Source organism: Pituophis catenifer, unplaced genomic scaffold (assembly GCF_029215685.1).
Source record: "Pituophis catenifer annectens isolate HBS135680 unplaced genomic scaffold, rPitCat1.0.hap2 SCAF_7, whole genome shotgun sequence".
Lineage (NCBI taxonomy): Eukaryota > Metazoa > Chordata > Lepidosauria > Squamata > Colubridae > Pituophis > Pituophis catenifer.
Window position 1 is genome coordinate 60,841,759 of NW_027256887.1, and position 24,178 is coordinate 60,865,936.

Sequence of the window (24,178 nt, forward strand, 5' to 3'; positions counted from 1 at the left end):
TCTCTCTGACACACACTTACAGTATATTTATTTCTTTGGCAGATTTGCTGCCTAAGGCATTACCTGCAGCAGAGCAAAGCCAGCAGACAGGCAAAGCAGAAATAGCCCAAGAAGCAACAGTACTGAATATCATTGCAAAAAAGTCATCAGAGGTAATAATAGTATTATGGGGTTCTTCAATATGATAAAGAATCCTTGCAATTTTCGTAATTCTTGTGCCCGGGAATTTGTATGGGTATCTGCTTGAAGTAACTACTCTTTAAACCAGATATCTCAAAAAATAAATAAATAAATAAATTGGTAACTGTGGAAATTCTGGCAACATGTTTCTTTTCTTCATCTTCTTCCTCGCCCATGACAAAGACAGACTGAAGTTGTCCTTATCTCTATTAATATTAAAATAGTATTTTCCTCTTTATTCTCATACCATCCAAGCAGATAATGGCTGGGAAGTGGAGAAAGGACCAGCAATGGAAGCAGCAGATTTCATGCCAATATAATGTTCTGCTAACTCAAGAATGAGTGAATAAAATTTCATGAAGGCTAATTTGCTAGCAGCAGTAGATGGTCTCTCAGTCTCCAAGTAGTGGATCTTAGAAATAAAAATTGTAATCTGTGATTACTTTTATGCCTTGTTAATAGCTGTTTAGAGATATCTAGTAATCATTGTTCAAAATCAAATGTTGGACCTTTCTGTAATTGCTCAAACAATTGTTCTAAACAAATCATCCAACAATAACTTACTATCTCCTGTAGAATAAACCATTGTTCAATGATAGATAGTGTATAGTGTACAGTGCATGCATCCCAGATTAAGTCATTTTTTTTAAAAAAAGTTTGTATTATGTCAGACTAATTAAAATAAAGAAGAAAGATTACCTACATAAATAGAATTAATAAAATAATATGGCACATTTATCAAAACAAACAAACAAACAAACAAACAAACAAACAAACAAACAAAACAAAGAGGCTGAGCAATCCAAACTAATTGACCAAATTGCTTAAATGTTCTTTGGCCTTTTGTTGAAAAAAGTCCTCTATTGAGATATCAATTATATCAGCAATTCACAGTAGCAAATGGGAGTCAGACAAGGATGTATACTAGCTCTCATTTTGTTTGCATTAATGATATGCAAAAGTCCTTTCAAGATAGATAGATTAGACAGACAGACAGATAGATAGACAGACAGATAGACATAAAAATGAACATGGAAACATTCTGCTTTCTGCCAAATGATGCAATACAATTCTGCAGAATTGATATCATACGCCCAGGTAGGGATGAGAAGAGTGCTGTACAGATGTATTTATTATTTATTTATTTATTAATTCAATTTGTATGTCGCCCCTCTCCGAAGACTCAGGGCGGCATACAAATTGAATTTGACGCAGTATGTAGTTCATACTGTGCACTCAATTACCTGAGCATCAATAAGATCAAGGCCAAGGTAGTTTTGGGAAGAGGTGGACTAGGTATATTTCAGCCTGGATAAGGAACATATTGATCAGGTTAAGATCTATCTATACTTAGAAATTATTTCTGCAGAAACAGATTCCTGGCTCCCATATTTCAAGAGAAGTTTTTAAAGGGCTACAGCCTATGTTAACACCATAAGACAACTGACCAACCATAGCTACCGAAGTTCTCTAATTCCAATCAAAGTGTAAATAACAGCCAAATAGTGATTATATATATCATGCAGAATTGTGGATGCGCCTTTATTGGAACAGATATAGTCCACTTTGTTGAAATGCATTTTGGGATGTGTGAATAAATATTCCATATACCAAGCCATCTAGTTATTAAAGAAGTTAATTGGCTGAAGACCTTATTTATGGATCTTGATAGATTACCCAGGTTTTGTTCTATAGAGCACTTGCATAACATGCTCCTCATGCTTGGGCTGCCCAACTTTCAAATGTCATCTCATAATGTGGATTTTTCCATCCAATTCAGTCAGACCTGAAAGCCAACAGATGTTTCAAACAACAAAGGATCATTAATGTGTCTGCTTAAGAGGAAATGGCTGGTTGGACACAAATAGGCTTCCTAGTAAAAAAAAAAAGTATTTAACAACTTACATGGCTCAACTCTTTAGAAGAGCTTTTTCTAGAGCTTGTTTTGAACAGCTAGATTCTATGGTGAGATATAGGAGGTTTCATGGGGTTCCATCTGAAGAAAGATTGCATAATTGTGGTACACTAGCTGTTGAACACATTGCACATAGCCTCCTTGATTGCAGATTGTATTTTGCAAAAAGGTCTGTTTACCTTTCTTATTTAAAACCTAAAAAAAAAAAAATATGGGGCACCCAGGAGAAATTATCATACTTTTTGCAGGGAATGAACCTGCACATCACTAGTAAGACAGTACTCTTATATCAAAGGCCATTTTGAAGAGGGCAGACTATATAGATCAAATTGGGATTAACTATAAGAGTGACAAATTATTAATTTAATTTAATTTAATTAATTCCATTTATATGCTGCCCCTCTCCAAAGACTCAGGGCGGCTCACAATACATTTTAAAAAATCATTATAAAAAAACATTTAAAAATTAAAAACATTAAAAACATTAAAAACTCATTCACGCCATTCATGGCCAGATCTCACCAGATCACAAGAGCGAGATCAACACCAGGTCTTCACCGCTTTTCGGAAGGCCAATAGGGTGGGGATGGTCCAGACCTCAGGAGGTAACTGGTTCCAGAGAGCTGGGGTAGCCACAGAGAAGGCCTTCCCCCGCGGGCCCGCCAGCCGGCATTGTTTAGCTGACGGGACCCGGAGGAGACCAACTCTGTGGGATCTTACCAGTTGCTGGGAGCTATGCGGCAGAAGGCGGTCTCGAAGATAACCTGGCCCTGAGCCATGTAGGGCTTTAAAGGTAATAACCAACACCTTGAATTGTGACCAGAGACCAATAGGGAGCCAGTGCAGCTCACGGAGAATTGGTGTAATGTGGGTGTATCTAGGTGCACCCACGACAGCTTGTGAAGCTGCGTTCTGGACCAACTGTAGTCTCCGAACACTTTTCAAGGGTAGCCCCATGTAGAGCGCATTGCAATAATCTAACCGTGAGGTTATGAATATGTACTGTTTTCTTTATATTTACTTGTATACTTGTATCACTTTTATACTTTTGATATGGTCAGATGATTAAATCAATAGTTTCTATTGTATTTTGTTCTATTCTGCAGCCATTCAAGTGTTAATACATTCTTCCCATGTTGTATAATAATAAATATTTTAGTCATTCTCAATGAATGGAAAATCCTCAGTTCCTGATGTCTTAATAGATTCCAAATGTTGGAGATATAACTAAGCATAATTTATACATCTTCAATTAACCATGATCAATTAAAGCCATAATAACTATCCTATGGATTTCATTACCATAGTATTTATATACTATGTATTTACTGTGGTACTTGTAGGACAAGTCCAGACAATATGAATTAACATTCCAATTTCTAAACAGCTTCTCTGGCATGAAGAGTCCAGTGATAAAACTGAAAGTGTAGCATAATCTTAACTTTTCCCAACAGCTAACTGTAGTTTAAACAGTGAAAATCTTTATCAGAATAAAGAGGAAAATACTATTTTAATATTAATAGAGGTAAGGACAACTTCAGTCTGTCTTTGTCATGGGCAAGGAAGAATATGAAGAAAACAGTGAAAACTTGTAAAAAAATACAATTCAACTTCTGATTGGTAAATTCATTTTCATCATTAAATGCTCAAAAAAATGGTGAAGCATTTGTCAACATTCATTTGTGTAAAAATATGGAGATATATCCTTTGAGCAACTTTTTAGGAATTATTAGATTGAATTAAACAAAAGAATCAGAATATTGCCTGAAATCTGATCCACTGTACTTATAAAAATCCTTACTTTAGACCCAGTGGATTTGCTCCAGTTTATAGAGTAATCAGATGGGGCACTAAGCCTATGAATTAGTGAAATGAAATAAGGAGAGCAATTTTCTGACTAATTTATTAATTGGAATAGATCATTGGCACATAGTGGAAATTTATATCCTGCATCTACCATGATCTCTTTACTGCATACCAGGGGTGAAATCCAATTTTTTTTACTACTGGTTCTGTGGGCATGGCTTGGTGGGCATGGTGTGGCTTGGTGGGCGTGGCTTGGTGGGTGTGGCAGGGGAAGGATATTGCAAAATCTCCATTCCCTCCCCACTCCTGGGGGAAGGATATTGTAAAATCTCCATTCCCACCCCACTCTGGGGCCAGCCAGAGGTGGTATTTACCGGTTCTCCGAACTACTCAAAATTTCCAATTCTCCAGAACCTGTCAGAACCTGCTGGATTTCACCCCTGCTGCATACCACATACCACCACTGGGATCACTTTGACCTTTATTTTCCATATCCTTTCAAGTTTCTCCTTCAGGCCCCAGTACTTCTCCAGCTCTTCTCTGAAGAGGCGATTGCACATGAAGCGCGCGCACAAAGAGAACCGGTAGTAAAGCTGGTTAAAACCCACCCCTGCCCCAGTCCAACTACAGAGGTTACTCTGTATGAGAATACTTGGAGATTTCATACAAGTTGTGTTGTTATGTGAAATTATAACAACAAAAAACAATAACACATCAGTGGAAAACTGAAAAACAGCTGATCTTTATAGTTGCAGAGATTAGCATTAGCAAAATTTGCCAATAGTACCTTGTTGAGCAAGCTATTTAAATTAATTGTGTTTTAATTAATATAATATTGATTTCAATCCTGGGCAATATTTTCTCATTTCCTCCTCCTTCACTTTTCCTAGTTAATCATATTTATCACTTATGTGAGCGCCTCATGGTTTCTAGTCACTGTTGTTGACTAATTAAGCATCACTTTAATTGTCATTAATGTCAACATTTACTCAGATAATGTACCGTGTCATAATACTTGAGATGGTGGATTCATTTCTTGTTCTATAAATAAGGATTTAACACAATAGCTGCTAGCATGTGAGCTATTTGTATCTTTCTTGGTGATCCAGTATACAGGTTTCCTTATTGTAGGTGAATACACTTTGTAGAAGTTTAATAGTTTTCCAATTGAGTGCTCAAAATAAAAACAAAATTACACAGATTATCAAAAACTATTTGGGAATTGGCAAATCTTCAGATTAACCACTGCTGTAGTGGTTTCTGTAAGGTCATTTGTACACAAGGAGTTTCTTCATTACATCATCACTGAAGTAAATTGATCATTTTGATGCAATAATTTGGGGTGACTCCAGAAAATTCCATAATTACTTATGCAATTGTAATTTGCTGGACAGAGATTGTGGTAGTTTGAGACAACAAGTTGCAGAAGATTCCTCTAAAGGTTTCTGATCTTTTTCTCAAAAGTCCTGAGATTTGCTGAGGGGAAAACTCTTGACTATGTAGTAGTTGTGGTGGGGCTGGAGTCAGTAGTGAGTGATGAATCCCAAAAAGGAGAATTGGTGAGAGTCCACCTGATTTCTTTCAGGCTTCTTTTCTCTGTTTTAACCCCTCCTTTTGATTCTAAGGCCTATCTCAGGGATTATTTTGCATAACACATTTAGTCTAATATGCAGATTGCAAAGGCATGAATAATTACAACCAGATCTGCAGTAAACAAAAATGAATGTCATTAACATCTCAGTTATACTGATCATTATTACTTTAATATGGATACACTTAGCACCCCAGGTTGAAAAGGATGAATGCTCCAAGGTACTGTAACTGGACGTAAGCAGAAAAACTTTCATCAGCATCTTAATGAAATTGGCTCAGATCTCTGTATAATTCCAATCCTTCATAAATATCTGCTTATTATGCTATGGCAACTAAAATATTTGTTCCAAGGATAAGATTTTTTTCTTTTGATAAATGTGTCCTCAAGTATAGTCACAGTGCAGCTATCCTTTCTTCTTTTCTTTAATATTTTTCTATGCTTGTACTGATCCTTTATTTTTCTGGGAAAAATTCAAAGCACAATAGAAACTGCAATGAGAAAATTAAGGAATGATATAATGAGAGTTTAGGCAAGATTGCGTATTCTTTATCCTTCTAAAGATCTATTCAATTACTTATCTATATGCAAACTATTTCATTAAGAAATTATTAAAGTTTTAGGCTGGCTTTGTTTTACTATCATGATACATAAACAATGAGGTAGAAATTGCCTTTCTAATTTACTCCCATGTGCTTTGGAATATCAGATATATTTCCTTCTGTCTAAATTCAGGTGTATGGTTTTTTAAAAAAATCTAAAAACATTTCCATATCACAACATCTTTTACTCTGTAAAACTCTTGCAGAAGAGTTACAGTAATGAACTACCCAGTTCCTGCTCACTCCAGAGTCACATTGGGAATGTAACAAATCTGTTTTTGGTACATTTTCTCTAGATATGTAGCTGAGTCAATAGCTGAAATTAAATTCAGTGCACAAAAGACTATTGGAAATCCCACATTATAATTTCAAAATATATCCCCAAGATTGAATCATTGCCAGCCTTATGCATGGAAAGGCACATATTCAAAACAAATACAGCAGGCATTCATTGACTCTACAAATCACAAATTTTAGTCTTACCCCTTTGTGTGTTTTTATGATTACATATGGAACACACGCCCTATCAATGAAAAAGATTGAGCCAAAATAAGAGATAAGCCTATCCAACTTTCATTATCTTTTAACATTTTGTCATCTTCACTGAGCAACTAATAATTGCTTTCTCTTCCATTAAATTTGAACATATAATATTCTTAGAATTCATCACAAACCTCTTATCACTGTGAGCATTAGCATTTCCGATACCATCTCTGCAGTTCCTGGCTATCTCTGTACTTTTAACCATCCTCTGTCACAGAATCACAGAATGCAAAAGGGTTGGAAAGGACTTTGGAAGCTCTTCAAGCACCTGCCCAGTGCAATAAGCCATACTATAGCATCCCTAAGAAATGTCTATCCAGCCTCCATTTAAAACATTCAAGCAAAGGAGCATCTACCACCAGCAGCACATAGAATATTACAGAGGGGAACAAATCATTAGATGGTATTTTGAACTGACAACATCTCTGAAATATTTTGAATGGAGAAGTAATGCAAATTTAAAAGAAGAAATATACTCTGTTCCATCTGAGGAGAGTAGGCAGGAATATTTGCATATATCTTTCTTAAATCATGATAATTCCACTGCAACTCATAAAATAGCCACTTGGCCTCTGATGGTAAAACAAGATATGAATCTCCCAATGTTGCAAATATTTCGCTTCCATGAATAATAAGAATTTTTAGGGCAATACTACCCAATCCTATGTTTCATTTGTAGAAGAGCACATTGGAGGTTTACTGTGATTTTACAATAGTAAATTTATATATTTGAAAATAAAGCTTAAAGCAACAGGCATGTGTACTTCAATGAAATGGCAATTCTCACGTGTTCCACCAAAAGAAAAGTACTTTTTCTCCAAGCAGGTTGCTTATCTAGGTAGGCTGTGTTTTCAGCTCTGAGCTAGTCAGTTCATCCTAACTTTTAACACCAATCTTTCCCAAATGTTAGTTTTTTATTGGCCCATGTGTTTTTATCAGGTAGCATTTAAACTGTAACTTGAAAATAGAACATTGACATTTCTAGTTCTACTTCCAAGTCTTAAATCAGTGTGTCATTTTCTATTTTCAAAACTTTTTGTTCAGATGTGTTAGCTTCTGCTTCTGTCATCCTCACTGGGGTTTGCCTTTGTGCTTTTAGTGTCTCCTTTTAAAAAATCCCATTTGTCTTAGGCTTCTTTTCCTATTAGCTTCTTCTGTCCTGGCACCTCAATTATCACTGCTATGGGTTTATTAAAATGCAGTTTCCGGAATCTAAGTTGCATATTTACTCACACTCAGTTTTACTTTTCAAAAACCAAGATTCTGAGCATTACATGGCTCCTTTCCTTGTTGTTCTTATTGCTTCCATTTACGTAAGTAGTATTAAGTCAAGAATAGATGATTTTCTGGTGCCTCCCTATTTTTTCTGGAGACGGTGTCACCAAGCAAGCCCAGAATTCCCTAGTAAGACCATATTTACCAGAGTATCTTCCAACAGATATCAGGCTCATTAAAATCTCCTATTACAGTTATTGCATGTCCTTTTAAAGGAATTGTAGTTTGCTTTTGTTTCTTCTTCTTGATTGACTTGACCATTCTGACTATAGTATTGGTTTGATGCATTTCTTCAGATTCAGATCCTCTCTACTGTATCAGCAAGTTCACTTTTGGATTTCAGAGCTGGTGTCAATACATTTAACAGTAAAAATCCTCTTTCCTATTGCTTTTGTCTGTTTTGAAAAGTCCTTTACAAGATTTGATGTATCCCAAATTGACAATGTAGTTAAAAAAAGAAATGCTTTCTCATTCTCAGGAAGAGGAGAATCCTGTTATTCTATGAGGCAAAAAATAAATCTTGTAGCAGCACTTTTAACTAACACATTTTATTAAAAGGCATACACTTTTGTGAATTGCAGCTCCCTTCCTCAGATGCACAAAGTCACTAGACTGATGTAAGATTTAAATTGGGATGAAACTGAGGGGCAAATGGGGGGGAAGACAGGTTGGTTATGCGGATTTAGGTTACATGTGAGACAGATTATAAGAACCACATCAATTGACATTTGGATTGAAAACCCATTGTATTAGTTGAGACTTTTGGTTTTTAACAAATTACAGTGGTTAAAAATATAACTTTATCACCTTAACTTTATACCAGCATCCATATGTCAAGCTGGAATTATTACATAAAAACTAATATTGACTTCTTCTAGTTTAGTTTTAAGCAAAAAGTGTAGGTTCTCCCTCTACTCCAGTTTGATAATGCACTTTATAAATTTTAGGTGTTTCATTGAGTTTAAATTCCCTAACAACAAACTGTTGAATTTGTGATGGGTGAACTTGATTAATATATACTAAAGGCAAACCAAAATTATTTTGCATTGCTCTGTAGGTGATGCATCTCTTTGGGTTCCAAGACAAATCACTCAGCACCCCTCTCTCCCCTAACTAAGGCTATGGCTTTTAAGGTAGGAGAAAGTGGGAAAAGGAGGATTACTTGGCCACTTCTTTCACACTGCAGCAGCAGAAGACTAGGCCCATCAAGGTGTCCTTTCACTGCCTCAGTCACCAACAGTCTCTCCCTCTTCTTCTAGGGAGGGGAAAGCTTCTTCTCACTCTCCCATTCAAAGTACAACTATATGTGCATACAACACTCACAGTTTCTCTTCTCAGAAAGATCTCCCCAAAATAATGCACTAAAATATAGGTTATTACTAGATGGCAGCAAAGAGTTAAAGAGTTTTTCTGATAGGATATGCCCCTGAGGACTCTGCTTCCAGTGTACGGTATTGCTGCTGAGGAAATAACTGGTTTGGGAACAAAACAGGGGAACGTATAGAACAGCAGTGGCGGCAACATCTCCCTTCCCTCTCCCTCTGTCTCTTCCCCCTGCTTCCTTCCATATTCTTCTTCTTACAAATTCTTATTGGGGATCTACGCTCTGACTACCATGCCTGAGTTGCAAAACTGCATGATAGCTGCAAAAAAGTATAGGAGATTCTCTTTGCTATTACAGAATAATCATCTAGATGTTTATAGCCCAGATCTCTGTTCCTACCTGTGCAATCAGATTTGTTGAATGTGTAGGGCAGATGGCAAGGGAGCTGCTTTGTAGCAGGCCTCCTATGCTGCAGGTCCCAAGGTGGCTGTTTCTCCCCCTTCTCTTTATTTATACCTCTAGGATTGCTTCAAAAGCTGTGGTTTACAAAGAGCTGAATTCAGTTTCCCCATAGCTATATGTGTGGTTAAAGTGTTTTCTGTACCAGACTGAGTGCTGCTTTTAACACCTGTTGTTTTTCTACTTCAGAAAACTGTTTCAAGCACTGTTTGAAACAGTTTGTTAAACAGTTTGCGCTATGGTCTTCATACCAACTTTTGTAACTTCTGATTTTTCTTACAAAGAGTAAAAAGAATTTTAAATATCTCAGTTGTGCAACATTTGAGGATGTGAGGTTTTTTTTAATGAAACATAGGTAATGTTAAATGTGTCACACTTATAAATGATTGACAATAAATATCATTTTTGACTACAGAAGCAAATCAATTTGTTTCAGGTATCTTTCATGTACATGTTAAAATGCATACATAAATACATATACACACAAGTATGTATGTATGTATCGGGGGTGGGTTCTACTTACCTTTACTACTGGTTCGCAACGGGGCCACACGGTGACATTAGGGTTGGTGGGCGGAGCCTCCCACCGGTTTTACTACTGGTTCTATAGAACCGGTGCGAACCGGGGGCAACCCACCACTGGTATGTATGTATGTATGCATGCATGCATGCATGCATGCATGTATCTTTGGAACAGATTTCCAAATGGCTAAAGTGTATGTTTTGGGGGCGTATAACTTTTGTGATAGATTTCTTGTACATCTACTCTTGTTTTACTTCTTTATACATAAAGTATTTCTTAAGAAAAAATGATCATAATAATAGTCTTCAAATTTGATGAAAATCCTTCATTCAGCTGGTCTGTACTAGTTGAAGTTAGGTTACAATAGAGAGCACCTCCTTAAAAATACAAATAGGGAGCATTTAAGATTTTTTTTTGTTGAGAGCTATGAAATGCACTGTGTGCTTTTCAATTATTAGTAATGTGAAATAATAGCTCTTGATTTGATTTGATTATGTGTCATATAGCCATTTTTGACTCTCAGCAATCACACAGATTTTCTCCGTGACATTCTATTCCTAATCTAATCTTTCAAGTCTCCCAATGGTACACTTGTTGCTGCATATTTTTGGCTGTCTTCTTCTTTTATTTTCTTCCACCTTTCCCAGCATTAGAGCCTTTTCCAGAGAGTTGGGTCTTCAGATAATATGTGAATAGTAGGATAATATGAGCCTGGTCATTTGTGCCTTTAGTATCTTCAATACCAGTGTTAAGGGTTGTTGTTTTACCTGTTGGCATTAGTTTGGTCTTCCTTATATTTAATTTTAGTCCTATTTTTCTACTTTACTCCTTAACTATTTTTACTAGAATTTGCAGATACTTTGCATTTTAAGCTACCAGAGTAGTGTAATTAGCATAGGATAGGTTATTAGTTTCTTCTCAGAATATAAAACTATGCTTATCTTCTTCCAGTCCAGGTTTTCTTAATATATATTCAGCATATAGATTGAATAAATAAGGGGAGAGTATGCCACCTCATCTCCTTTGCCAACCGGGAGCCAGTCTGTTTCACCATGTTTTATCTGTCCTGACCTGTATATAACTTTCTCATGAGGGCAATTTATTAACAGCAGAAACCACCATTAATATAACAAGCTTAAAATATTTAGAAGACATACATTATCCTGGAACACAATATATTCTGTGGGAATTTTATAAAAATTAGGATGAGAACTGGTTAGGAAAGTTTTCTTACTTTGAAAAAGGAAATTTACTTTGAAAGAGATTATATATTTTTTGATTTGTTGTGCTATCCCTTTTTTGAATGGTGAATTTCAGTATTATCTGTTTAACATGAAATGTAATTTATTAAATAAAACTTAATAAAAAATAAAAATGAAGCTTTCTTACTGCTGCTTCTCATTCCAGCATAGTTCTAAAATATTTCATGCCAAATTTTATTGATTTCAGTTTTCATATGCGAGATTGCATAAATAGTTACTAAAGAATTTGCTGCAGATAAAGGTTGAGATACAAGAAATTCAGTGGTGAAATGTAAAATTTGTTACTATGGGTTCTGTGGGCGTGGCTTGGGGGGTAATGTGACTGGGTGGCCGTGGCCAATTTTTTTTTTACTTTTAAAAGCATTTTTTCTGCAACCTTAAGAGGTTGCAGAAAAAAATGCTTTTAAAAGCCTCTGACAATCAGGCAACTCAGCTGGGATCGTCAGAGGCTTTTAAAGGCCTCTGACGATCCCAGCTGAGCCGCGCGATCATAAGAGGCTTTTTTTTTACTTTTAAAAGCATTTTTTCAGCTGAAGAGGTTGTAGAAAAAATGCTTTTAAAAGTAAAAAAAAAAGCCTCTGATGATCGCGTGGCTCAGCTGGCCATGGGGGTGGGGGCAGGGATTTTTGCTACCAGTTCTCCGAACCACCCACCACCATCACTATCGGATTGGGCAATCCGGTCCAAACTGGGAGCATTTCACCCCTGAAGAAATTCATATGTACATGGCAGTGGTGGGTTGATACCGGTTCGCCCCGGATTGGGTGAACTGGTAGCGGCGGCGACGGGAGGCTCTGTCCACCCGCCCGGACATCTCTGTGCATGCGCAGAAGCATCATGCATACGCGCCCACGAGCAAATTGGTAGCAAATGAAATTGAAACCCACTGCTGCAGTGGTTCTCAACCTTCCTAATGCCGCGACCCTTTAATACAGTTCCTCATGTTGTGGTGACCCCCAACTAGGGGTGGGTTCTAAATTTTTTTACTACTGGTTCTGGACATGGCTTATTTTGTGGGCGTGGCTTGGAGGTCATGTGACTGGGTGGGCGTGGGTAACTGGTCATGTGACTGGGTGGCCATGGCTATGTGTATAGGGACTACTCAGAGGGCTGAAAAAAGTCATTTCTGACAGGTCCTCGCAATTTTGACTGGTCATCACATTTATGACCATCCTCACATTTATGCCCGTGCAGCATTCTTAACAACCGTGTCACTCATTTCACAACTGCTTCTCTTCACCATGGTGACAAGATAGGGCAAAAATGTAAAATGTGAGGACAGTCGTAAGTTTGAGGACTGGTCAAAAGTGCGAGGACCAGTCAGAAATAACTTTTTCAGCCCTCTGAGTAGTCCATATGCATAAAAGGATACAGCAATAGAGAGGGATGAAGGAAGGGAAGGGAAATTAGAGTAGGAGTGAGGGTAAGAGAGGGAGGAAGAGAGGAGGAGAAGGAGAAAGGAAGAAGAAGTAGGGAGGAGAAGAAGAGGGGGAGGAAGAGAAAGTAAGAAGGAAAGAAAAGAGAGAGGTGGTAGGTTTGAGGAGAAAGATTGCTGTACAATAAAAAAGATGAAAGGGAAGAAAGCCAACCCCAAACAAATATAAAGATATTAAGATAAAGAATGAATTGTTAAACTTTAGGATTTCCGGTTGGTGAGCTGCAGTGACATGGTGCTGAGTGAGTGACCGCTACTCCTCAACACCGTCTGTCACCGCATTTTGGGGATCCCTTCGGGGGCGCAGGACCCGGAGAGCCCCGCGGACAATAGAGAGAGCCAGGCGAGCGAGAAAGTGAATTGCAAACGCTTCTCGCAAGACCAGGCGGCTCTGTCAACCTAACGTGTGTGAGTCAGCCTTAAATGGCTGACCCGAAGCTGTAGCAGCCAGCAACGAGACGGGAGCTAGGAGATTCGGAGGCTGCATTGGTGAAATCGGAGTCTACCTTTCCTGCCTAAAGTAAAGAGGATATCGGAGAAGGGGCCGGCAGAGTCGGGCGATAAGGGCTCAGCGAGGGAAAAAGCGGCGATTGTGATCAAAGAAGGAGATCTAAAGAAGATGTAGCCTGACAAGCCGGCGCTGTGAACAGAGAGACTGGCGTGAGACTGGCGTGAGACCCTCTGTGCAAAGAGAGAGATTTGGCGGGTTTAGCAAGCAAGAAGGAAAAGGAACCCAGAAAAATCTTCTTTTTTTTGATTGTCTACAGCATTGATCCAGCGGAAAATAAGGTAGTGGAGATTTGTCTATACCCGACTGCGGAGAGGAACAGGAAATGCTGCCATCTCAGTGACTGGACAGAGTAACACTTAGAAGGACTGGCTTGAGACAATCTAGCACTGAGATCTACCACAGAGTGCTGACTCAGACCTCCGAATTTGGAAAGAAGAAAGATCGGGAGAAATTGGGAGGCTGAGCAATAAAGAAACATATCCTGCTCCAACCTAGATACGCTTTATGCAGTAATCTGTACTTTTATATATTACTATTAATTTCAACAAATACTGTAAATTTTTATATTCATCAAACTTTGATCTTTCTTTACCTTTAACAATTATACGTTAGAAGTCATAAGTATAAATATTTACAATAATAGATATATTTCTATCTTTCTATATTCTATTACATATTTGCCTAATTATATCTAATCTGTTAAGCATCTAACCGTATCTATTTATATTGGTAGAATTTATTTGTAGTAATTTATTTTCTATAGTAATTTATTACACTTATAGTTATATATTATTTTGTACCTGAAATCAATTAAAAAAAAATTAATTAAGTAAAACATAGGAACTTAAGAGATAGAGGATATTTGTATATTCTAAGAAGTAGAGTGATTTAAGTCTTCAGGAAACAACAGATATTGTTTGTATTTAAGGGACCTGAACAAATTCCCCACAAAGAGAATCAATTTTTAACAATTAATTAACTATTTATTAGCTGTTAAATTAATTAAGTATAAATAAGAAACTAGTATTTAATCAACTGTAATTAATCAATTGATATTATTAATATTGTGATTTAAGTGCTATTTAGCTGAGAGTCCGACGGAAAGTGATATTGCTGGTTAATTTGAATTGGAAGGAATATTAGACCCTCCTCATAGCTGAGAATCAGTTGAGAATTAGGAAAAATATTAGTACCCTAAAACAATGAAATTATTGGGGAAAAAAAAGGGGAGGGCTGGCAACCTGTGAATGAAAATTTGGAGAAATATTGAGAGGATAATCAGAGATCAAAAAATAATTCTGAGAGAAATGAAGAGTATGTCCTCTACGATATTGAAAACTGGAAAGAAAACACCCTCAAATCCCACTATAACTATGACCTCCTCCCCAGCTTTGCAGAAATCAACAGAAGGCCTACCAAAAACGGAAAAACCCACAACAACACCATCACTGCAAACCGTCCAATCATCATTGAAGTTAATACAAGAAACGATGATGGCCATGCAAGAGAGAATGTCAAATAACCACTCTGAACTAAAATCAGACATACACAAACTGGACAAGAAGATGAATGAAATTCAAGTTTCAATATCCAATAACGAGCAAAGGATCCAGAAGGCGGAGCAAAGAATTGAGCAAAATGAGAAAAAACTAGATACGGTAGACCAGACGTTGACGATGCAGAATAAGCAATTAGAAGACTCATTAATCCAACTGGAAATAGACAGGGCATCGTTCTACCTACGGTTCCAAAATGTCATAGAAGACAAAGAGGAAGACCTGGGAGAAAAAATGGCTGAATTGATAGCGGAAGTGCTCCAACAGAATAAGCAAGAAATTATTAGAGAATTGGATGACATCTACAGGGTACAAACAAATTATGCGAGGAGAAATAGGCTCTCAAGGGAAGTACACGTGAGGTTTGCAAGGAAGAAAGTAAAAGACATCTTGTATAACATAGCGAGAGAGGGGCAAATTACATACAGAGGAAAAGAGGTGATTATATTAAAGCAGATGCCAAGAAGAGTGAGGGAGGTAAGAAAGGACTACAGATTCCTAGCCATGCAACTGAATAAAAGGAATATACTATTTAGATGGCTCTTGCCAGAAGGGATGCTAATCACCTGGCAAGGGAGGAGAATAAAAATAGACAGTCTGAGTGTGGCTCAGGATTTCCTCGACCAGTTAAGAGGGACAGAACAAGAACAGAGTAGTAAAGAGGAAATCGAGGCAATTAATTTAGAAGAAGAAACCTCACAAAAACGAAACAGCAAAGAAGAAATCGCGGAGGAAAAGAAGACAGAAGAAGAAGAAGTCAAAGGGAAAAGAGCAAGACCAGTAAGAGCCGTAAGAACAAACAGGAACTAGGAACTAGACAAGGAAATCAGGAATGAATAACTTAAAATTAATATCAATAAATGTTAACGGATTGAATGACTATAAAAAGAGGAAGCTAACACTTACAAAGCTGGCGAAACAAAACCCAGATATAATCTGCTTACAGGAGGTCCATATAAAAAAGGAGGAGGCTGCTTGCCTAGAGTATACTAAATTCGGTAAAATATTCACCTCATTAGCAGAGAGAAAAAAGAGGGGAGTTGCAATTTATGTAAAAAAGGGAATAGAAGCTGAATTAAAGTATAACGATACAAAGGGCAGAGTTCTCATGATTAAGGTCACTAGAGGTAATTCCAAAATGCTAATGGTGAATATTTATGCTCCAAATAAAAAACAAGGAGAATTCTACCAAAAACTCAGTGAACAATTAGGAAAATTGGCACATAGCGAGATTTGTATTATAGGCGACTTCAATGGCATTGTAGATTCGGTCAAAGACAATAAAAGTAATAAACCAAATAAAAACAAAAAAACAAATTTACCAAGAGCATTCTTTGATTTAGCAGATGAATTAAATTTAATTGACATTTGGCGAACCCTGCATCCAGATGTAAGACGCAAAAGTCATGGTCTAGAATAGACATGGCATGGGTCACCAGGAAGGTGGGATTAGATATCAGGTCAGCAGATATTAGCCCAAATATTTGGGCAGACCACAACCCCCTTGAAATAATTTAGAAGAGTGCAAAGAGAAAGAAACATCAGAGATGGAGGTTTAATGTGAAATTACTAAATGACAAAGAATGCATAGAAAAATTGAAAGAAGAAGTAGAGTTCTTCTTTGAAGAAAATGAGAACCAGGGAACACCTCGAGAAGTAGTCTGGGATGCTATGAAGGCCTATCTAAGAGAGGTAGTGATATCCTACAACGCATTTAAAATAAAGAAAAAAGGAAATCTTTGGAAGACATTCTCAACCATCTAGGAGAAGCAGAAAGGAAGCTTCAGATTAACCCTGGAGATGAAGTAACAAAACAAAATTGGATGATGTGGAGACATAAAATGAACATCTTTGACCAGGAGGAACTAGCCCTAAACATAAAAAGAACAAAACAATATTATTTTGAAAACGCCAATAAGTCGGGAAGGTGGTTGGCCTATAAACTGAAAAAAGAAAATGAAAAAGGGCAAATTCATGTATTAGAAGATGCTAAGGGTAATCTTCTAAACACAGAAGAAGAGAAATTAGAAAGAGTAAGGGAATATTACGAAGCCTTATATAAAGAAGAGGAGGCCCCAGAGGGAAAATTAGAGCAATATTTGGAAATTGCTGAGCTCCCACAAATAATGGAGGAAGAGAGGGAAATGCTTAATGGAAAAATAACACTGGAAGAACTTAAAACAGCCCTCTCCAAAATAAAAAACAACAAAGCACCAGGACCGGATGGATTCCCAGGGGAAATATATAAAAAATTGGAAGAAAAAATACAACCAAAATTAGTGGAAATTTTCAATGAGGCCTTGATGAATGCAAAAATCCCAGATTCATGGAGGGAAATGCATGTCACACTTTTACCAAAAGAAGGTGCTGACCTAAAACAAATTCAAAACTACAGGCCAATATCCCTACTTAATACCAACTATAAATTATTTATTATAATGGCCGAGAGACTTAAAAAAATATTAAACGTTTGGATACATAAGGATCAAAATGGATTTCTTCCGGGGAGGCAAATTAAAGATAATCTGAGAATTGTATTAAACACCCTGGAGTATTATGAAGAGCATCCTGGAAAGCAGATGGCCCTAATTTTTTTGGATGCCCAAAAGGCGTTCGACAATTTGAATTGTCAACTGTCAATTGTTAACTCAGGGTACCGTCAGTCAAATTATGTCGACTGGCGACTCCCAGGGGGAGGGCCTTCTCTGTGGGGGCTCCAACCCTTTGGAATGAACTGCCCCCGGAGATACGGAATATCCCTGATCTCCGTGCTTTCCGCCGTGCCCTCAAGACCCTGATGTTCCAACAGGCAGGGCTAAACATACAAACATGCAAATGATTTTTTAAATGTTATCTAATTCTGGGTTTTATTTAATTGACCAAACTAAGTAACAATTTTAATTAGCAATTTTATGATGTTTGTGTGTCTATATTTTTCTTGACTGTACACCGCCTTGAGTCCTACGGGAGAAAGGCGGTATAGAAATATAATAAATAAATAAATAAATAAATAAATTGGAAGTTTATGATTAACCAAATTAGATTAATGGGATTTGGAGCAAATTTTGTAAAAATGATAGAAACTATCTATGATAACCAAAGGGCAAGCATTCTTGTGAATGGTGATAGGACAAGAGGGTTCCAAATTAGGAAGGGGGTAAGGCAAGGCTGCCCCCTTTCACCGTTATTATTTATCATGGCCCTAGAAGTCTTATTACGGAAAATCAGAGAAAATGAAGGAATTAAAGGTTTTAAGATTAAGAAAGAAATCTACAAAATGCAAGCATTTGCGGATGATGTGGCCCTAATATTAGAAGATCCTTTAGAATCTGGACCAAAAGCATTAGAGGAATTGGATAAGTATGGCGAGGTGGCAGGACTTAAATTGAACAAAATTAAAACTAAAATACTAACCAAGAATTTAACTGAAGTTCAGGAAAAAGGGCTAGAAGAATCGTTGGGATTACAGGTAGTCAAAAAAATAAAATACCTGGGAATTTGGATTACTAAAAGGTGCTCATCCCTAAAGGAAGATAACTATGTTCCCCTAATTAGAAAAGTGAAACAAGATTTGGACAGATGGAAGAAAATTAAATTATCATTTGTAGGGAAGATAGCTGCGATCAAGATGAACGTTCTTCCCAAAATTCTATTCCTATACCAAAATATACCTGTGACTCTAGATAAAAAATTCTTTTTAGAATTAAATAAAAACATTAGGGAGTTTTTATGGGATGGGAAGAAATCGAGGATTTCACTTAAAATTCTACAGGGAAAAAGGAATATGGGAGGTTTTGGACTCCCAGACTGGGAATTATATTATAAGGCAGCCAAGCTAATATGGATAAGGGAGTGGGCCACTTTGGAAAATAGGAGAATTCTAACTTTAGAAGGCCACGATCTCCAGAAGGGGTGGCATGCATATTTGTGGGATACAGACAAAAAAAAGAAAACTTATTTCCATAGGCATAAAATCAGGGAATCCCTAATCCAAACATGGACCGGAATCAGACAGCGTTACTACACAAAAGTCTCCAAATGGCTCTCCACGATGGAAGCTTTGTTCTATCCAAACAGGTGGGCAATGGAGAAAATGTGCAGATATAAAGATATATTAGATGGGGGAGGAAACCTTAAATCAATTGACACTCTGAGAGACCAAGGTATAAATTTAGATTGGTGGACTTACCTACAAGTAAAATGAAGATATCAGAAAGACAAGGAAGATTATGGCTTGGAATTAGGATATAATGGATTAGATAAAATTTTGATGGGACTGGAGAAAAAAGTTTTGGCCAAATTATATAACTAGGATAGATTTGAAGAGTCAGCTAAAAACCAATTAAGAGGGAGAAAAATGGGAGAAAAATATAGGACATAGCCTAAATTTCAATGAATGGGAAGAGGCATGGAATAAAAATTATAAATTAACTAGAGCTGCGACCTATAAGGAGAATCAATACAAAATGCTTCACAGGTGGTACCTAGCACCTGCCAGATTAGCTAAAATGTTCCCCAATATGCATCCCAACTGTTGGAAATGAGGCCATGGGGAGGGCACCTTCTTTCATATGTGGTGGACCTGCCCCGAAGTGAAAAGATACTGGAACAAAATTTGGAGTTGGATACAAGAAATAATTGGAGAAGACATAGAATTGACGCCGGAAATATTTCTCCTGGGAATAGTAAAAAAGGGGTATGGAAAGAAAAAGATCCATTTGATAATACACATAACCACAGCTGCTAGACTGGCATACGCACAACTGTGGAAAGAGAAAACCCTGCCACCAGAGGAACTTATAATTGGAAAAATCCTGGAGTGCGCAGAGATGAGTAAATTAACATATGAAATAAATAACGATGAGAATTCAGATTATTATACTGTGTGGGAAAGGTGGTACGAATGGTTGAACAATAGAATTAAAGAGGGAATATAAGGTATGATAAATAAGTAGTAATTGACTGATAAAGTGATACCAGAGACATTTTATGTATATATGTATAAACACTGCAGATCCGATGTAAATAGAAATGAAATTTTTGTCACAAATTTAAACAGTGTTTAGTCATTTCAATTAAATTTACAATTTCTATATTTCCTTTTTGCCATATTTATTCCTCATCTATTTTTGTAAAAAACCAATATTACCCTTCATCCTCATCTCTAATCTTAATCAAATTCAATTTTTCCCTTCTATTCTATATTATACCCCTTCCCATTGTCATCTATTTTTATATCCATCCTCACATTGGTTAATTATGTAATATTACAGTTGTTTAATATAAACTGAACATTTTAATATAAATCAATTAGTTATATAACTACTTTTTTGTATATTAATCAATATGAACATGAATATTCCAATTATTTCCATGCAATCCAATTTCTTATAAATCAATTAATTATATTTACCAATAATAATAAACCAAATAATTTCCCCCATATATTCCTCCAAACCACAACTTAACCATTTCTGCTTTCAACACAATATACAATTAATAGTATCTCAATTATTACAATTCCCTAGTTAAATAGAGCTTTTTTTCTTTTGTGTTTTAAAATCTTGAACTCTCCTCTTTTTCCTTAAATTTCCCATTGTTTGCACCTACCTTTTTTGGTGAGGAAAAAGAAAAGAAATCTGCCTGCCTAATTTTCCAACGTTGCAGCAACAGCAAAGCCAACAGCCTGCTTTACTTTCAGTTTCATTTTTCAGCATAGCTAAGGGAAAAAAAATCTGCTCCAGCAAGCAGCAGACCCCTGAGCAAAACAGCTGAGAGCAAATCAGCTGAGAGTCGGGAGCCGATCTAATCAAGGGCTAATTAGCCTATGCTGAAGCTCCATGGGCCAATAAAATTACAAAAAAAACACCGAACCGTTAAATTGTTTGTTTGTTAAATTGTTGGCTCGCCCGCCCCTCGCCCACCACTATTTATTGGCAATAAATAGTGGTGCGGAGGGGCGGGGCAAGGGGTGGGGCGGAACTGGCAGAATCCCATCATTGGCTATAGGGCGGCCCTTTGAAGCCCCGCGGCAAGAATTTAAACAGTTTTTTTTCCTCTAGCCATCAGCTGGGACTCAGGAGGCAGCAATAGATTGGGAGTGGGCGGGGTAAGTGAACGGCCAGCAATCCAACAGAACAGAGAGTGAGTGTGAGTGAAGGCATGGGGGGGCGGCGAGAGAGGGCTTTGGCGACCCCTGTAAAATGGCCGTTCGACCCCCAAAGGGGTCGCGACCCCCAGGTTGAGAACCGCTGCACTACTGGTACATGGATTAAATTCAGTCTGTTTGTGTTTAAATCACAAACATCCTCTACTTAAGGAGGAAGTATTTGTATTTCTTTAGGAGATATTGATTTTTCTTCAGGTAGGAATTCTTTATATCTCATGGAGTGCTTACTCCAGATGGTCTCTGGAAGTGGTTTGAAAAGCCCACAGTATACAAATAATACTCTATTGAATGTATGGCAGGCTGCAATCATTATGACATATTATAGTGTCACAATAGTGTCTCATAAATTCTAGTGGTCTATAGTAGATCAAATCAGAATTACCTGAGAGCAGTCTGAGTGTTTGAGGCTGCGAGATTGACTATCTTTAGTTTCAGCTCATAGGAATGAAATTAGTCTGATCTAAATCTAATTGACTATTGCCCGAATGCTTCAACTACTTACAATTGCTTCAGGAAACTAATATAAGATTTATTCTGTCAGCTTTACTCTTGAGATAAGGAACAGCAAGGACATAAAAATCAAACTTTATATACGGTAGATGATAAAATGATTACTTGTCAACAGTCTATTTAAATGCTTGGGGAAACTGAAATGATCTAGCAACTGGCTGTAATATCTAGATAAGAAATCATTAGAAATATTTTTCTCTATAGTTCAGTTCAGTATTTAAAAAAGGGATTTTAAAATGAAATCAAGGTAAGAATATTCTAAAAATATTTTAAATATACACCTATCAGTTGATAAGAAACTAGGATTTGTAAATAGCCAATGTTTATTTTTTTAATTAAATCTGAGTTGGCAAAATTAAACATTTTATTTAGAAAGGGAGGCAATCTAAGAGAAACATTCTCAAGCAGGAAATTTGTAGTTTAGTTACTTTAAAATATATTTATTTAGAAAACGTACATGGCTGCTCAATTAATGTGAATAATTATGGGTTCCCACCAGGTCAGGACATCCAAATTTCAGAGGAGAGGCTGTTGCATTTCTGAAATAACCAAATGTAAGAAAAAACTTAGAAACCTCCTATTTGTTTCAGATTATGTTTCATTTGGAAGCCACTTTTTGCCTGAAGGTTTAGGATTAGAGTTACGATTAGGTTGCTTGAAGGGTACCTATCAATGAATAAAATGTGTTCCAAACATATATTTCACATCTGTGGACCCATTTTTTCAATAAACAATATCTTTCATGGATAGGAATATTTATGTCTGAAATAAAGTATCATGTAGGAAAGCTGAAATAGATCTCTATATGAAACCCTAATATTGATTCATACAATAGTACAGTTTTTAATTTTCTGTCCATTTGGTTGAATGCCGCAAAATATTTTCTCCTTTGTACATTCTTCCAAACTGCTTTCTAACTCTTGCTAGACTAATTACCAGTTTTCTTTTGTATAAGGACTTGATCACCTTCAGCGAGGATGAATCGTGCCTTGCGGCTGTGGAGTCAACATTTCCAGCTACTGTCTGTAAAGAGGAATTGGCAAAAGGTACAAAGGCACCTGCTAATAATTCCTGGAATACAGGTATGTAGAAAATAAACTAAGTTTGTACTAAATCACATATTCAGTAGTAAACAAGACATTGGGAGTAAATCAGGGATGAAATCCAGCAGGTTCTGGAGAACCGGTAGCAGAAATTTTGAGCAGTTCAGAGAACCGGAAAATACCACCTCTGGCTGGCCCCAGAGTGGGGTGGGAATGGAGATTTTGCAATCTCCTTCCCCCAGGAGTGGGGATTTTGCAGTATCCTTCCCCTGGAGTGGGGTGGGAATGGAGATTTTGCAGTATCCTTCCCCTCCCACGCCCACCAAGCCATGCCCACAGAATCGGTAGTAAAAATATCTGGATTTCACCACTGGAGTAAATGATTTATTATTGCATTACATGTATCTCCCATTTTTTTCCTGAGAAGCTTTCATGAAGTCACTCCTCAGGTTAGTCTCTCAGCTGCAACCGAGTGAGATAGGTTTTGTTGAGAGAAATAGCAAGTGAATTCCATGATTGCATGGAAACTTGAATCTGTTTTTCCCTGATCCCATCTTCACACATAACTACACAGAAAGATATGGTAGGTTAAAACTGTGTTAGATAAAAATGCTTTTACTGTTATATATTTGGCTTTGAGGTTCTACAGTCACTCAGGGATAGGAATATTTATATCTGAATCTGAGGATTCTTGTTGTACTCATCCGAAGGCTAGCAATAGACTGTTTATTTACAGCATACACAAATGACTAATGGAATTTAATGCATGAAAATGTTCTGATGAACATTAGCTTTGCTTGGCACATTCTGTGCTTTCAGAAATGGTTGCCATAGAAACAACAACAAAAACTACGATATTTCAGCTGTGTGAAGTTATTAATAGGGAAATAAACTGTTGAGAGGGTGAATTCAAAAGAGATAATTTTATTTTCATATCAGATCTTATGTCCTAGGAGATAAAGGACATTTGACCATAGATCTGAACTGCCCATAAAAATACGTACATGATGGAAATAGATAAACAGAAATTAATGTGAAATAGAGCATAAATTCATCATTCTGAACATGAACTGGGAACTGGGAACTGGGAACCAAATGTTCATCTCTTCACTGCCATGAATACAATAGTAAATATTCAAGCAACATACAGTTGAAAAGTAATAGGCTTTATGGCATATTTTTCAGTAGTTATCTTGTCAAAATAATAATCACATACAAATTTGTAGTCTAAATTTATATTGAGTTATTTTAGGACCAGATCTACTCAAAATTAAGCCAATTTATATTGAAAATTGAATTTTTAGCTGAGCTTTGCTTATTCCCACATTTGCAAAGGTATCTTTGCATCTTTGGCTAGCACAAGAGTTTCTAGTGGAGAATTTAGTACACATTTTAGAGAAAAATTACTGTATTTTTTGGAGTATAAGATGCACCTTCCCCCCCCCCCCCACAATGAGGTTGAATATTTGGGTGC

General features: G+C 36.9%; 1 protein-coding gene across 1 annotated transcript in view; it reads left to right on the forward strand.

Annotated features, from left to right (window-relative positions):
* ENTHD1 (ENTH domain containing 1) overlaps positions 1 to 24,178 on the forward strand; it is a 40,970-nt gene that overhangs the window by 7,054 nt on the left and 9,738 nt on the right. The window contains exons 3-4 of the mRNA XM_070947855.1: positions 43 to 152; positions 22,617 to 22,743. Of these exons, the coding sequence (XP_070803956.1) occupies positions 43 to 152; positions 22,617 to 22,743 (237 nt within the window). The remainder of the gene's footprint in view (positions 1 to 42; positions 153 to 22,616; positions 22,744 to 24,178) is intronic.